This window comes from Podarcis raffonei, chromosome 15 (assembly GCF_027172205.1).
Source record: "Podarcis raffonei isolate rPodRaf1 chromosome 15, rPodRaf1.pri, whole genome shotgun sequence".
NCBI lineage: Eukaryota > Metazoa > Chordata > Lepidosauria > Squamata > Lacertidae > Podarcis > Podarcis raffonei.
This window is the reverse complement of record NC_070616.1, coordinates 3,223,673-3,239,466: the sequence shown is the minus strand read 5'-3', so window position 1 is coordinate 3,239,466 and position 15,794 is coordinate 3,223,673. Positions and strand designations below refer to the sequence as shown.

Sequence of the window (15,794 nt, the reverse complement as noted above, 5' to 3'; positions counted from 1 at the left end):
TGGGATTTTGCCAGCTGTTGCAACCTAAATTGAGCCAAAAATAACCGCTCCTTGCTGGAGAGAGGGCGAGAAAGAGGAAAACAGCTCTACTCCCAACACCTGGCCTTGTGGGCAGCGGCAGATTTTTATTACAGAGAGACTGGGGAGGTTGTTCTGGTGCCTGCCAAGCCCTCGGATTTTGGGATTGTAGGTACTGATGGCGTCTATCCCATCTGCTTTGACCTCATTTCAACCATGGCTACCAGTCCCGGCTCCTCAACAGCTTTGCTTCCCCACAGGGCCATCTACGTAATAATCAGTTCTGGCTCTTTAGCTTTGTGGCATGCCAGCCTTGGTTGGCCCCTTTAACCTGGAAGAGGGAGAACGCGGAAACCGAGAGTCCCCTCCCGCTGCATCTGATCGCCTTGGGTGCACTCTTGGCAACAGGGAGCGTGGCCTCGCCTCTGCTGCGCTTGGCGAACATGATAGAATCATTGAATCGTAGAGTTGGAAGGGAACTCAGGGGTCATCTAGTCCAAGCCCCTGCAATGCAGGAATCTCAGCTAAAGCATCCATGGCAGAGGACCATCCAACCTCTGCTCAAAAGCCTCTAAGGAAGAAGTAGCAACTTTGCCATCTTCTGGGGGGGGCAGTTCTTCAGGCCCTGGTACCAGACTTGCCCCTCCAGCCTTCTCTGTCTGGACCTTGGTGACTACATAATCACATGAGCACTGTTCCAGAGTATTTTTTATTCTCATATATATTCTTTCAATCCAAAAGAAGATTGGTTAATGAAGAAATTGCACATCTTTCTACTTACAAGTGTTTGTTGAGCTAACTGGCTGATGAAGAACTGAACGAAACAGTAGTTGCTATCCGGAAACACTGTTCAGCAGAGTTCGGAGTTGGACATCAGAATTGGACATTTGCCAATTATACAAAGCTTTGCAAGCTAGATCTCCGCCAGGCAAAGTCTGGTACCGTGACTTATTCAAGGACTTTCAGAGACTTCAGTTTGATAGTTTTGATGTTTTGCATTATTCCATAAAGTTTTCTATTCTGTAACTTTGCCTCCTTGCTCATGGGGACGCCATAGTGGTCTGCCCCAAATCTTGTTAGAAGTGCAGGACAAATTTTTACACTCTAGTTCCCCCCACCAGCCACTTAGAAGGGGAGAAGGCTGTCTCTTTTATAGTTCATACTTTTTTTATTACGTTTTTTATTACAAGATTTTCTTGTGTTACCAGTAAACGGGGGAAAGCACACAGCATCCCCATTTTCAATTCATAGAGTCTTTTTCACAGTTTGTTTACATGTAGGGAGATGTAAACACGCTATTGTCATACGACCAAGCCCTGGACCCCCTAACCTCTCTCAATGTCAATAAAAATAAATAGTTCATGCTTTGTTGGTGGAGATACTTAAGGAACAGAATGAGGGACCGATGCCGGTTCCTGAACATTGAGACTGCTGAGACCTGGGTGGTGCTGCCATCTAGAAACTTTAGGGTGAATTGCAGCTGTTTCTTTTTAATCACACAGCCTGCTAGCTTCTGGGTTACACTGCTGCTGTGTGTGTCATACTTGGGGCTGCCTCTGGAGACTTCCTGTACAAAAAACTGCAGCTGCTGGTTTAATGGGTTTGCCCCTGTGGATCTCATTCTCCCAGTTCTTGAACAGCTCTTCTGACTTTACACAGCCCATAGTTGAAATAATGGAATTAGATGGGTTTAAAATGGGACTAGGCAGATAAGGCTCCCGAAGGCTTCTAGCCACCCATGATGGCTTTGGGCTACTTTCTGTTTGAATTCCTGATCTATGTTTGCAGTCATGGGATTGTTGTCTATCACATGATGGTGTATGTTTTGACTCCACAGAGTGGGAAGTGACGGAGACAGGATGTTTGTGTTACTGTGTTCCGTGAAGTGGGACTATTGTCCTTTGTTTTTCTCTCTTTTTGCTGTCTGATGCTAGAGAGAGAGGGAGCCACGTTGCAGTGCTCCGTGTGTGTTTATATGTAAATAAAGTAGATTAGCCAAAATGCTGAGTTGCTGAGGTCTGTTATGCAACTGCGCAAAGACTCTGCGGATCCCTAAGTGTGCCGGTGTTGGTTGGCATCGGTTGCTGTGATGTTTGGGCTGAAGAAAGCTTTTGAAGCTCCCGAACGATCGACCAGGAGGGAGGGAACATGCCAGTCGGGCATGTGTCTCTGCCAGAGTCCTACTCAAGTGTAGGCTGAACTCCTGACACTTTCTGTGTCAGATAAGGATGCCTCTGAATACCAGTCGCTGGGGGTCACAAAAGGAAGAGGACTGTGACTTCCCTGAGGCATCCGCTTGAGTGCTGGACTTAATAGGCCCTTTGGAGTGTTAATGATGGCCGGTTCGTTTCTTTCAATGGGTCTGAGTAGAATATAGCTGGAGACAACCTGTATTTATATCCCACTTTCCTCCAAGGAACTCAAGGTGGCACCTGCAGCCCTCCTCTCCATTTTATCCTCCCATCAACCCTACGAGGTAGGCTAGGCTGAGAGAGTAGCTCCCAAGTTTGCCCAGTGAGCTTTGTGGCCGAGTGGGGGATTTGAACCCTGGTCTCCCATGTCCTAAAAGGTAAAGGTAAAGGGACCCCTGACCATTAGGTCCAGTCGTGGCCGACTCTGGGGTTGCGGCGCTCATCTCGCTTTACTGGGCGAGGGAGCCGGCGTACAGCTTCTGAGTCATGTGGCCAGCATGACTAAGCCACTTCTGGTGAACCAGAGCAGCACACGGAAACGCCGTTTACCTTCCGACCAGAGCGGTGCCTATTTATCTACTTGCACTTTGACGTGCTTTCAAACTGCTAGGTTGGCAGGAGCAGGGACCAAGCAATGGGAGCTCACCCCGTCACGGGGATTCGAACCGCTGACCTTCTGATCGGCAAGTCCTAGGCTCTGTGGTTTATCCCACAACGCCACCCACATCCTAGTCTGACCCTAAATGACACACATTGTCCTATTTGTCATTATTTAAACCTTTCCCCCCCTTGAATAGTACAGAAGAGTTGAGAGAGGAAGTAGAAAGAGTGCCACTCTTTCCCACTTCCTCTTCCAGCTCTATGCTCTTTTCCAGGCTCAGATTAATTCTACTGGTGCAGCGTTTGCTCATATCTTGCAAAGTGTGTGCATGTGGGCTTTTTCTGTCTCCAGGCCAGGGTGCAAGGGGGGTGGGCAGATCTGGTTGAAGTAGGGCAAGAAGTGACCCTTCTCCTGGCTGAGGAGAAGGCAGAGCATCCCGGCAGGTCTTCCTTTCTGGATTTCAGCTGTGGGAGGGAAATGGGTGTTTTACGGGCAGGTTGTAAATCCTCCAGAAGAAGGTTTTATATAGCGAAGAGCATCCGCTACTGTAGAGCGCAGGTAACACAAGCCAGTAAACCACAGCCCCGGGGAAGCGAAACCCCCCGTCCCTGGAAGCCAGGCAGATTAGAAAGCAGAAATAAAAGGTGACCTTCTGTTAAATTGATGCTTGTGGTCTCGGCCATAAACCATCTCGCTAGCTGACAATGACTTTTCTGGCGAAGGACTCTGAGTGAGGGATTCTTAATGGGTTACTGGTGTCAGGGCGGGAAGGAGTGTGGAGTGCAGTGCAGCAAAATAATGAATGGCCTGAGCCGGGCGACTGCGGGAGGTCGCAAAACTGCCCTAACCGAGGTGAGCCGTTAACTTTTGCAGGGTCAGAGGGATGTCTTGGCGGAGGGTGAGAGGTGTCTGGCAAAGGAGCGCACCGCCATTTATCGGATTGCCCCTCACCTGCCGCATCCTTGCCTGTGACCTTCATTCGTCCACTTCTGCCGGTCCTGGCTACTCAGAATGTAAAAGAAGAGCCTGGCTGCTGGATCAGGCCTGGGGATTTGGCTCAGCATCCTGTTCTTACAGGGGACAACCAGGAACCCAAAGGGAAGCCCACAAGCGTATACTGCCCCTGACAACGAAAGGAGAGCGTAGCCATTGTGACTGGTACCCTGATCAATGAGTTTGCCTAATGCTCTTTCAAAGCCGTACAGCTTGGTGGCTGTCACTGTATCTGGTGGGAGAGAGTTCCATAGTATAACTCTGTGCTGCGGGAAGAAGTTCTTCCTTCTGTCTCTCCTGAATGTCCAGCTTCGCTGGATGCCCACGACTCCCAGTGTTAGGACAGAGCGAGAAAAGCTTTCCTCTGTCCACTTCCTTCATGCCAGGAATCATTTTATAAACTTCCATCACATTGCCTCTTAATGCTGCAACTTCTCCACATAGCAGTTTTGCTCCACCCCCCAATTTAGCATCTAGTATTATGAGAGAGAGGGGACGCGGGTGGTGCTGTGGTCTAAACCACTGAGCCTAGGACTTGCCAATCAGAAGGTCGGCGGTTCGAATCCCCGTGACGGGGTGAGCTCCCGTTGCTCGGTCCCAGCTCCTGCCCACCTAGCAGTTCGAAAGCACGTCAGAGTGCAAGTACATCAATAGGTACCAGTCTGGCAGGAAGGTCAACGGCGTTTCCGTGCGCTGCTCTGGTTTGCCAGAAGCGGCTTAGTCATGCTGGCCACATGACCCGGAAGCTGTACGCCAGCTCCCTCGGCCAGTAAAGCGAGATGAGTGCCGCAACCCCAGAGTCGGCCATGACTGGACCTAATGGTCAGGGGTCCCTGTACCTTTACTATTATGAGAGAGAGGTGGAAAATATCCTTCCCTTTGACTCTGCAAATTGAGCCTGCAACAGGGCTGGGGGAACTTCTGAGGGCCTCGTGCTGGCAGCGGGCAAAGCAAAGGATGCAAAATTTGCTTTTGTATGTTAGCAGTCACAATCAGAGGGCCAGTCATAGCAGCTGATAGTCACATTCAGAAGCTTTTTCTCCTTTCAGCGTCATTCTGGAACTTAAGTTGAGCAATGAGTGATCCACGCAGCTGCTCTTAACAAGATCCCCGTTAAGGGATCCCTCTTAATTTTGTGGACTCCCCTGGCATGTGACTTCGCTGATGGACAGCGCTATTAAGCGGTCATTAGTAAGCGTGTCTGAAAACATGGCTTCCACCGCCAACAACGGTTTATTGAGTGTTCTGGGGCTCGGTGACAGGAGAAAGCCGTGGTTCGTGCGATGTGAGCTTAATGGGTTTATTTTCCTACTTGCTCGAGGTGGGCATTAAAGCTGACAGCCGCTTATTAGCTTATTTGATGTTTGGAGAAATCTAATTCTAATATTCCCACACTGCCAAACAAAAAAAACGTAAAGGCATTTCTGTGGATAGGAGAACGCTGTTGTCAAGGATAGATTGCGCAGAATTGCTAAAAATTGGGTGCAGAAACACAAGTGAAAATGTTGGCACAACACTAAAAGTGTGTGTGTGTGTGTGTGTGTTTTACTGTATATATACTAATGCCATCTTCTTTTCTGCCTTCTCTCCTGCTAGTGTTCATCATGGGATTTGGGCTCCTTGTCTACCCCTTCGGCCTCGGTTCCTCTGCCGTGCAGAGGTACTGCGAAAATTCAAGCATCTACTACGCTGGCGACTGCCAGATCGGATGGGGCTACATGCTGGCAATCGTGGGCGTCATGCTCTCTGTCTTTCTGCCCTTCTTTGCAAAATACGCCCCGAAAGAGCACGCCTCCCCCACTCCGATACCCACAATTTTATAGTACTTTTCCGGTATCGAACATCCAGATGTTCCCGCCTGAAATCAGCGGACAGAAGAAATATTAGGGCGCTTCCGTTGAGCCTCATTGCTAAGAAATGAATGGGCAGGGGGGAGCAGTAGAAATGACAGCAAGAAGCACTTGAATGACTACAAAAGACCCCAAGTGCACTGATGAGTCTTCCATACACATGAGAAATGGACGTTCTGGATCTGCATAATGGGTGCTCAGCAGTGGTTGGGTCGCCTTGGACATTTATAATGGCTAAACGCCTCAAAAAAACCTGTTTTTTATCCTCAAAAATATCTGTCTACCTCCCAGTTTCTTTGTGTGCGTGTGTGTCTCAAAAACCTTTTTTAAAGCCTCAATCCACTTTTTATATCTTGTTTCTTAAATATCTGGACTTTTTTGAACCTGCTTTTTGGTTTTTTCCAGCCTGATCTGTGCTATTTTGTAAAGTAATATAATAAATGGCAATTGGGGGGGGACATTCCTTGGAAATGAGTTGAGTTGTGGCAAAAATTGTGTGCCGTTGAGAAAAAACGTGTCTCTCCCTCGCCCTCTGTGGCCGAATCAGTGCATGCCAGTCCTGAAAATGTACAGAGACACCTTTTTCTAAGATCAAAAGTGTAACTCTCTGAATTGGCTGTTAAAACTTTTTTTTTTTTTTTTTGCTAGGTTAAAGAGGTGTTTTCTGTGCCTAGAAACATGTGGCTCATATTTCAGGAAGAGCAGGGCAAGATTCTCAGCCTGGCTTAGAGGGCTCCCCCTTGCGTATCTTCACGATGAAATTATTTTTAACAGCCTTTGCTGTGGCGGCTCCTGAATATCTCATCATTAACTGTGACAACCGCTAACTTGGATTGGTTTAAAAGGGGGTTAGTCAATTCCACAGAGAATGGTAGATCTATCAGTGGTTTCAAGTCAAGATAGTTAAATATGATCCTCCACTGGCAGGAGCAGTTTACCTCAGAATACAGTTGCTGGGGAGAAAGCCTGGGAGGGGGCTGTCGCCATACCCCCCCCCCCGGCTTGTGGGCTTTCCAGAGGCATGTGGGCTTTCCCCTGAGGCAATAGGAGGCTGGACTAGGTAATCCTTTGATCAGATGCCGCAGAGCTCCTATTACATTGCTAGCTATAGCAAATATCAAGAATGCAGTTCAAAAATCCTCTCATTCTCTCTCTTTTTTTAAAGTAAATGGCATTGTGCCTATAGTATCTGTACCTGATGCATAGCCCCGTATAATTGCTTAATTGGTTTTGTGTCTTTGCCAGGGATTTGGCCATAAATATTAGTGTTTCTGAGAATTAGCTGTGTGTGGTCACTCAGTCTTTCTCTTCCTGCTAAACTTCCACTGGAACAACGTACACATGAAAGGCCGAGGCTGTCCCTTTAAACCAGTGGTTCCCAAATTGGGTGATACTGCCCCGTGGGGGGGGGGTCAATGGAATTACTTAGGGGGTTGCTAAGATGCATGGGGGGGTCTGGATATATAATTTTTTGCTGGATGTATAACAGTTTTGTTGAATCTAGTTTAATTAGTTCAACAAAACCGGTGATCCAGTGATTCCAGCCTTTCACATCTGATAGTCATTGTTTTAATTGGATTTGGAAAAAATGTGCAATTAGTTGTTACTGTTTTGAGTTTTATTGTGTTATTATCCTCCTCAGTGGGTCGTGCAAACCCTATACCCTTTTTATAACATAAGGGGCACTGAGGATGAGTTTATGGAACTTAGAGGGACCACTTAATTTGGGTACCACTGCTTTAAACTCGCTGATCGATTTAACCAAGCTGTGGTTTTAACACAGAGTTGCATGCCGTAATTTGAGCCACACACAAAAAAGTCAAATAATGCAGGCTGACTTTTTTCGATTTTCTTAAGCAATAACTGTTAACCTTTATTTTTATTTATTTTAATAAGAACTTGGCCTCAGGCCTGACCCTCGTGCATACCAGGATGCAGGGAGAGTAATTCATAGGATCGTAGTCAGTTGAGTCCGTCTGGCCTGTGTCTTACTATGTGTACGCATGTAAGGATTAAAGGAGTTAAGCCACTTATCTGAAAATACACGTACTGAAGCCAGAAGTCCTATCTACAGATTGCAAGGATGGTAGTCAGAGAGAGAGAAGGGGAGAGAGAGAGAAGAATGAGTTCTGTTTCCATCTTGAGAATCGTGTCGCTCTGAGTTGTTGACCCTGAGTCCGTGACTGCTGACGTCTGGCTAGAGCTTCCTGTTCAGGTAAGGATGCTGAGCGGGGCCATTTCTGTGGCTTATAAGATACGATTCGGCATTAGCAGAGCTGGCTCTCTCCCATCTGAACAGAACTGGATCTGATGTGGGGAAGATTCTTGTTGCAGGCGTGGCATCTGCTCTGGTTTCGTTTTGCCACGGCCAGCTGCTGTAACAAAACACACCATTTGCCTTAAACCTTTCGAAATGATTTGGGTCCCGAATCAGATCTCAGCTTCCTTTCATTAAAAGCAAACCAATTCTGGCTTTTATCATTCAGATCCGAAGGTTTCTCAGCAATGGAACTGGTTAGGGTTTGGCAGTTGGTCTGTTTAGACCAGGGGTAGTCAACCTTTTTCTACCTGCCGCCCACTAATGCATCTTTCTTGGTGGTGAAATTTCCTTACCGCCCAGCAGTGCTCAATGGAAGGAGGATTCAGCTTGTGCAGTAGAACCTCCTACCGCCCACCTAGAATCCTGAAACACCCACTAGTGGGTGTTAGGGACCAGGTTGACAACCCCTGGTTTGGACCAAACAGAGACTGCTGTAAGACTGGTCTTCCACATTCCTTCATGACCCTGGAAGCTGGAGCATTTAACTAAACAACCTTGACCCTCTCTTTGTTGTCGTCGTTTGCTTATTGATGTACATTATCAAATACATGGTTGTCCGTATCCTTCTCGGGTCCAGAGCTCATGTGCTTGCAGTGCTGTTTCGTGTGCTTCCAAGATTATGAGATGTGATCAGGGACCTGCGGCTCAGCTGAACAATGATCAGTCGTCCTTTTTGAGGTTTGCAAATTGCTCTGATTCTGTGGCTCAGTGACAGAGGGAGGAGAATGCAGAACGTCCCAGGTTCAGTCCTCATTGGCATCTCTAGGCAGGGCTAGAGAAAGACTCCTTGGGGAGCCAATGTCAAAGTAGACTAGTAGCAGAGAACCTGCTTGCTGGCTTTTTTGGGTGGGTGGGTGTCGAAATAGCTGAAGGTTATGTAACTGGGGGGACGCGGGTGGCGCCGTGGGTTAAACCACAGAGCCTAGGACTTGCCGATCAGAAGGTCAGCGGTTCGAATCCCTGCAACAGGGTGAGCTCCCATTTCTGGGTCCCTGCTCCTGCCCACCTAGCAGTTCGAAAGCACGTCAAAGTGCAAGTAGATAAATAGGTACCACTCCGGCGGGAAGGTAAACGGCGTTTCCGTGCGCTGCTCTGGTTCGCCAGAAGCGGCTTAGTCATGCTGGCCACATGACTCGGAAGCTGTAAGCCGGCTCCCTCGGCCAGTAAAGCGAGATGAGCGCCGCAACCCCAGAGTCGGCCACGACTGGACCTAATGGTCAGGGGTCCCTTTACCTTTACCTTTATGTAACTGGGATGGTAGCCTACAATGCAAAGATCAGAGCTGCATCCGTTGTTCCACCCACTTATTGTCCATGACCTCAGCCACAGCTCTCCAGTGTCCCTCAGGCAGAGATTAAATTCCCCACCTGCTGTGTGGACCCATCAGTCTCGCTGATAGCCACTGTGGTGTAGTGGTTAGAGGGTTGGGCTAGGACCTGGGAAGCCAGGGTTCAAATCCCCACTCAGCCATGAATCCGCCTGGGTGACCTTGGTCCAGTCACTTACTCTCAGCCCAATCTACCTCACAGGGTTGTGGGGGTTAAACGGGGAGGAGGAGAATGACGTTTGCCACCTTGTTGAGCTCCTTGAAGGAAAGGTGGGGTATAAATGTAAAAAGAAGATGAAGAAAGCCGTTTTCTATGTACCTATGCTCAGAGGGAGCCTTGGGCATGGAAAGGGGCTTCCGCTTTGAGGAGTAATTTCCAAATATATATATTCTCTGAGAAGAGGTGAGGGCCCACCCCTCTACTGCACTCAGTCTTGCTCCAATAAGAGTTGAAGCGGCTTTGTGATTGCCACAAGGGCCGGCCAATCAGCCCTGTGTACTAAGCAGGGCAGAAGTGATTTTCATGACAGGCCAACATTTTGGCACTGCAAATTAAAGCTTCTTCTGCAAAACAGAGGTTTCCTCTGAGCTTCATCCGGGGAGAAGATGGCGGAGGTGTCTGAAATGGAGTGAGTTGGCTTCCACAATGGGTTTTTTTCATTGTGGCGGGAATTAGGGAAGTGCTACTTGCATGTCCTTTATGCAAGGTTCTTATGCCCAAAGCAGAGGGCAGAATTCATTTAGTCTTCCTAGAGCGATTGGTTCAGCAGGAGGTGTCTGCTGGAGGAGAAAAGTTAATTATTTTTTTTTGAAAATCACTTCCAGGGGGTTGGAGGAAGGATGGGGCAGACATTGGCATCAGTTCTCATTTAAAGAACAAAGCAACCTAATTTGAAATTACCAAATTGATACACAAGCTGAAACGCAACAAATCCTTTGGGACTGACACTTCTCTGAATTTTGCCATTTCCAGCCAATATCGTGTACAAAACGTGTATACCAGGGCAGAGTGTGCATCAAAATGCGTGTATGGGTCGAAAGACATGCAAAACAGCATTATGTTGTGAAAAAACGCTGTGAAAAAATGCAAATATATGTCATATAAAAAGGTGTATATTGGGGGAAATTTGCATTAGAATGCTGGAGAGAGTCCCCATCCCGATTTCCCCCCCCCCCCGACTGATGTGGAAAGTTGGAGAAGAGATCTGAATATTGGAAAAATCAGAAACCAAAATTGGCTGATTTTCTTATCCCCAGCTGCAGTGCTTTTCTACTAGGGGAAAAAAGTGGTGCTGGTACTCACCATGAAATTATTACAGTAAGTGCTACACTTTTAATTTGTGCTTTTCTTCTAGGGAAAAAAAGAGAAGAGGTGTTGGTACTGTGTGCCTTTGAGTACTCCCAGAAAAAAAGCACTGCCTTTTGGTGGGGAAAGGAGGCTGGGGTCTGCAGGTAGAGGGGGAAATTGGCAAAAACTGCCCCCCCTTCATCATGAGACACCTCCTGCCTTGAGCAACAGCACTAGGGAGACCACTTAAGAGATAGCCCAGAGTTTCACACAGACACCCAATTTTTTAATTTTTTAATTATTTTTTGTAGTTCTGCCTGATTCTCTAGACATAGCAGTTTGGACATTTTCTGGTAAATGTTTAATGAGGTAAGGAGTATTAAAAGAAGCAACTAGGAGGTAGAAGTGAAATTCTTAACCTCTATCGTGAGAGACTGAGGGAGGATGAAAAGTAGAAAGTTCCCACCTTTCCTTTCCTCTCCCAACCAACCTGTGCCTTTTAACAATAGGACGAGTGTACAGAATGGGATCAGTATGGACCATCGAATCAAAACGTTCATCAGCCAGTGAAAATGTTGTACAATGTCGTGAAAATCGTATTTCTCTGTGTGGTTTGCTTGTTTTTCAAAAACATCAGTTTTGTGTAATGTTTACAACTGTTTGCTGAAGCGTTTCACTAGGAAAGCGATTTGCCAGGATGCACAAGGTGTGTGTGTGTCCTTTTTGCAGAAACTGGACCTTAAATTGAGCCCCAAGTAGGGTTTTTTTGTACCCTCTGCCAACTCTTTTAGTGTGGGTTTTGTCTTTTTGTTTTGTCGTTTTTTTAAAAGGATCTGTACAAATTTTCCTGTAGCCAAAACACAATTTCATATTTAAAAACTGGTTTCTAGAGCCCCAGCATAGTTAATGATGTCAAACGTCGTCGTTCTGCCCTCCCCCCTTGAAATGTATATCAGAAAAGAATTGAACAATGCTTCCGTTTTTTGTATCATTTTAAATGCTACTTAAAAGTAGTTTGTTAATGCAACTTGAAACACAGGGAATAGCCATTTTTCAGCTGGAGAGATTAGTCCTGAAAAATGTGGCATTTCAAGTGGGGGGGGGAACTGGTGGATAATATTCTTTTTTTTTAAAAAAACCCTTCATTACACTTGTAAAAAGATGAACTATGTTAACTGGTACAGTCTTCTTGCTGCAGAAACATCAGCTTGGATGCAGAGGTAGCTTTCCAGACAGGCTTCTTCAGTCAAGAGGGAAGGGAATCTTTGCATCTAACCAATTTCTCTTGTGAAAGTCCCCATGAAAGACCAGAGGGTCAGAAAAATGTGGGATTTGCCAGCAGAAGGGATGGGGAGGCAGGAAACACCAGCCCTTTAGCCTGCTTGTTTCCTATTTCCTCCCAAATATCCAAAGGCCATTCAGAGTCACACAAAGCAGCAATGACTGCGTCAGCCATTCGCAAGTGGCGTTGAAATATACTCAGAGTCGAGAGTGAATTTCATGCTCTTTATTCAGCTCATAGTGGTGAGGAGGGAATGAAAGTTTCCCCAAAGTATCTGCTTTATATACATTATTTACACAATGGGCTGCACGTGATTGGTTAATTCCACAATTCTCCTGTAGGCCAATCAGGTTGTGGATTCACTTCCATCTGGAGCTGGATTGGGTGGTTCCTGCAGACCAATCAGACTGCTGCATTGTTCTAGGACCAGTCAGACTGCTGTATTCAGAATCCTATTGTTCTAGGACCAATCAGACTGCTGCCTTTTGGATCCTATTGTTCTAGGACCAATCAGACTGCTGCCTTTTGGATCCTATTGTTCTAGGACCAATCAGACTGCTGCATTTTGGATCCTATTCAACTCAGTACATAACAGGCGTGCAGCGAGAAACCAGCTCTGAGAAGCCTTAGTAAACGAAACACTGCTTTTGGGACCAAACCAAGGGGTGAATGGGGCATCTTTGCAGATCATGTCTCCGAAGGCATTGCTACCTTGTATTTTCCACAGCAGGAGCAATTCAGAGCATTCAGCAATGACAAGAGATGCAGCACAAATGGCTCTCCGTCTGTTGTACCTCTGCCCCAGCGCCCAGCATCTTTGGCCAAGTGCCAGGACCCCAGCAGCACCCTCCAGCTGTGCTTATTCTGTGCCTTCTTTTCCAGCACCCCCAACGAAGACCCAGGTGGCATGGATCTCTCCTGGTATAGCACAGGTATAGCTGTCCTTTTACATTTCCCGCAGTGCACTGGAGCAAAGGGGGATAGCTCTGTGTTGGAGCATCTAAGTTGCTTGCAGGAGGCCCCTATAACACCTGAAGGCAGGATTTGGAATACCCCCTCTCTGCCCTCTGAACCCCTGGAGAGATGCTGCCAAACAGTGCAGACAACACTGAGCTGGATCCGCTGCTGGTCTGATTTGGTAGCAGGCAGCTTTCTCTATTCCTCTGGTGTTACATCCAAGTCATTGCAGGAAATTCAGATGACACACATTTCTCCTGGGAAGAGCAGAAGTGTAGGAGAGAAGCAGTGGGAGGCTGCGGTTCTGACAGCCCCTTCAAAGCTAGAATCAAGTCTTAATGTATTACACGGAAATACAGGTGAGCGTGTGCTTCCGAGACTGCGGGTAATTCTTGAAGGCAAACCTTTCCAGGTATAAAAATGCAGCACGCATCTCAATTTAACAACTACAGTATGTCTACAGCTGTCAGAAATTTGGGGAACACTGTTCTAAGTTTAACGGCTCTGCTTTGAGACATGAGCTGAGGTGTGTGGTGTTTTCAGTTGGCTTTGCCAGACCTTGACATTGACAGCTCATCCCGTTGATGGCTTGTTTAGACATACAAGTTGTTGCCTGATTCTGGTTAACTTGTTTTATGACGTGGGTTAATCACGTTCTGCCTAAAGGCAGCACCTTAGTCTAAAACACTAATAATAGGCAAGTACACTGAGAAATATGGAGGTGTGGTTTGGCTCTCGTGGTTTGGTTGAGACAAGGCACCCTCAGAGATTCATAGTGCAAAGCTGTGCACAACTACAATGGCTGCATTTGACCATCTCAATAGACTATCGTTTATCACTTCAAGAATAATCCTACCCTCCCTCCATGTTGGTGAAGCCACAAGGAAGATGGATATTAATGACGGTTTGTTTAAACAAGCCAGCTTCATAAAGGATGGTTTGAAGTTGGCTTGTTTCAAACAAACCATAGCTAAGATTGGATTGCATGGCAAGCTCTGGTTAAGTAGAAGTGAGAGTTGAACGCTTCTGAGCTCCTCCTTGTGATCACACTTGGAGGAAGATGAAAAGGGAGTGCATAAAGTCTCAACTTTTCTCCATAAACCATGGTTTATTGTGATGTGGTTTGTTGTAACATACAAATGCAATCATTCATTGACTGAATCCAAAACAGACAAGGATATATTATTGTAAAGTTGCCCTTGGGAAAATAAATATCAATACTTACACTAGTGCTGAGAAACTACAAACAAGTACAGTTTGTAAATTAAATTGTGCATAATAGCTTCCCAATTTCCTTTTTCTTTCTTTTTTTAAAATACTGGTTCAAGTTTGATTCTAAATATGTATATAAATATATAAAAAATATAAAAATATAATTTTTATGTGTAACTAAAAGCTGTATTTTCCATTACTGTGGTTCCTTGTATTTTTGTCCAGGTGCCTCCTTTTTTTAGACTATTACCTTCCCACTCACCCTACACCCCCTGGCTGTATTTGACTTGTGGAATAAAAATGCTTCCAATGATTTGAAATGTGAAATTTTCTGATTTGCCAACACTGTATTATTATAATAAAGCGATACATGCTGTCAGTAGGGGTTGCTTTCATTTCTGCAAAACCTTGCATGCTGAGTTAAGTGAGGAGGAGTGGATGGGATGGGGCAAAATGGCAATGGAGCATTTATGGAAGCCTCTGTGGCAGGTGGGCCATGACTGTCTTGGTCCAGTGCGGGCTTGCACACTTTATAAAGGCACTGGCTTACCAGTTCACCCCTCGCAGAGCTACAGTTCCCATTACCCTTAATAAACTACAGTTCCCAGGATTCTTTGGGGAAGCTGTGTGCTTTAAATGTGCAGTGTGTACACAGCCAGAAACTAAGGAATCTGACAATTGCATCTTTAAAGATTAACATCGTTTCCCCCCAAGAATCCTGGGAACTGTAGCTCTGTGAGCACAAAAACCCTCAAGCCTATGCAATGAGGAACGGATATTCAGAACATGTACATGCCAGGTAATGACTCCAGCTCTGTTATAGGGAACATGCAAACCTGGAACCAACAGCTGGTATCCAGCAGAGCCCACCAGTGCTGATACCTGCCTTGGGCCCTTCTCACTGGGTAGCTGGTTTTATGAGCCCCCATTTTAATTTCCTCAAGAACTCTCTGTTAATATTAGTCGGGCACTCCCAAGCATTGCTTTTTTCTGCAAGGAGGAAAAAACAAAACAGGGTCTTCATGCCTTTTCTTTCCCCCCAGCAGATAGGAAAGCAGCCCCATCCCAGGCCACTGCTCAGATCCATGCAATTCCATGTGTCTCATTTGTTTTTGTTTTAATAAAGCCTTTAATATCATCTAACACGGTCACTAGCATTTAAAACAAATCTTAAAAGAATAGCACACATTGAGGTAGGTTTCCACCAAACGTTCCAGGCAGCTGAGGATTTGACTCTTAAATAATTTGCCCTGATTAGTACTTAAAGCCAATTTTTAAAGCATTTTGTTTTCTTAGCATAAAATAGATTTTGAATCTTTTAAAAAGATGCCTACTCAGAGTAATTTCTTAGAACAACGGCACTGAAAATGCAAAAGGGTAATAGGTTTGAATTAGTATCGATTCTGTTATTACTTCTAATCCATTTGAGACAGTAGCAAAATCAGTTCTTTGTTTCTGCTGCAGTTACTCTGAATGAAATGGCCATAAACGTTGCAAGTGCGGGAAAGTTTTCTTGAATTCCATTGTCGTCAGCAACTGGCGTTTAGGAGACCAAATTGTGCAGTTGAAAAAAAAGAAAAGGGGAGATGCAAAGAAGTTTTCTTGTCATTCTGCATTTTATTCCATTGGGTGCCGATATTCCCTTGGCAGCCCTTTGTGATATTCCTTAGTAACGCGCGCAGGCACACACACCTGAGAGAGCCGCTGAGAGAGAACACTTTCGCATTCTCAGCAGTCCTCAGCTCCCTGAGCGC

The 15,794-nt window shown here is 46.0% G+C and overlaps 1 protein-coding gene across 1 annotated transcript in view; it reads left to right on the top strand.

Annotated features, from left to right (window-relative positions):
- Window positions 1-7,260, top strand: part of LHFPL7 (LHFPL tetraspan subfamily member 7) — an 82,657-nt gene extending 75,397 nt beyond the window's left edge. Inside the window, exon 3 of the mRNA XM_053367928.1 lies at window positions 5,401-7,260. Within this exon, the coding sequence (XP_053223903.1) occupies window positions 5,401-5,627 (227 nt within the window). The 3' untranslated portion in view covers window positions 5,628-7,260. The remainder of the gene's footprint in view (window positions 1-5,400) is intronic.
- Window positions 7,261-15,794: the final 8,534 nt, after the last annotated feature.